This window comes from Aptenodytes forsteri, unplaced genomic scaffold, assembly GCF_000699145.1.
Source record: "Aptenodytes forsteri isolate BGI_AS27 unplaced genomic scaffold, ASM69914v1 Scaffold236, whole genome shotgun sequence".
NCBI classification, from domain to species: Eukaryota; Metazoa; Chordata; class Aves; order Sphenisciformes; family Spheniscidae; genus Aptenodytes; species Aptenodytes forsteri.
The window spans coordinates 3,068,994-3,069,962 of NW_008794456.1; the positions used below are offsets into that span (position 1 = coordinate 3,068,994).

The 969-nt window shown below is 61.5% G+C and overlaps 1 protein-coding gene across 1 annotated transcript in view; it reads left to right on the forward strand.

Moving 5' to 3' along the window:
• The window catches only part of LOC103908368 (vasotocin-neurophysin VT), a 1,723-nt gene extending 853 nt beyond the window's left edge, over positions 1 to 870 (forward strand). Inside the window, exons 2-3 of the mRNA XM_009290726.1 lie at positions 1 to 37; positions 707 to 870. Coding sequence (XP_009289001.1) covers positions 1 to 37; positions 707 to 870 — 201 coding nt within the window. The remainder of the gene's footprint in view (positions 38 to 706) is intronic.
• Positions 871 to 969: the final 99 nt, after the last annotated feature.

A 969-nucleotide genomic window follows, 5' to 3' on the forward strand; every position in this document is an offset into this window, starting at 1 on the left:
GCCCGCTGCGCCGCCCCCGCCATCTGCTGCACCGCTGGTAACATGGCGGGGGGGTGCTGGGGTCAGCGGGATGGGGGCCTGGAGAGGAGAGTTTGGGGTGTCTTGGGACCGTGGGGGGATGGCAATGGCGAGGGTCAGTCCTCCAGTTAGACTTCTACTTCCAAAGGGGAAACCGAGGCACAGAGCAGCAGCAGCCTTGTCCCCATTTTGGGATAATTTTGGGATAGTCAGATTCAGACTAGATAGAGGGAAGCAATTTTTGACGCTGAGGGTGGTGAAACACTGGCCCAGGTTGCCCAGAGGGGTGGTGGATGCCCCATCCCTGGAAACATTCCAGGTCAGGTTGGACGGGGCTCTGAGCAACCTGATCTAGTTGCAGATGTCCCTGCCCACGGCAGGGGGGTTGGACTAGATGGCCTTTAGAGGTCCCTTCCAACCCAAACCATGCTGTGATAAGGATTGGGCTCGGAGCTCCTTCCCGAGCCGCCACCGTGAGATATTTCCCGGCCAGGCACACGCAACCTCCCCGATGTGCCGGAAAAAGCCCAGCCAGCCCCGCTCCCTGGTTAACGGGAGGGACAAAGCCGGAGCGTGAGCTGTGCGGGGCACCCCCGGCTGCCACCAACCTCTTCCCCACCCGAAAATAAAACACTCGTGGTCCTAAATATAACCCGTTCCCGACGCGACGGTTTGCTTTCTGTTGAAGAAACCTGTGCGATGGACGCCGGCTGCCTGGACGAGGGCAGCGGCGGGGCTCAGGAGGCGGCGGAGAAGAACCTGACGGTGCTGGACGGCTCGGCTGGAGATCTGCTCCTCAAGCTGATGCACTTGGCGAACCGGCAGCAGCAGGGCAAGCACCCCCTCCTCTGAGCCGGGGCGCCGGGCGCCCTCCCCACCGTCACCGGTCCCCCCACCCCAGCCTTGTAAATATGAGACCCAATAAAAGTCCTCATGCACTGTGGTGGCTTC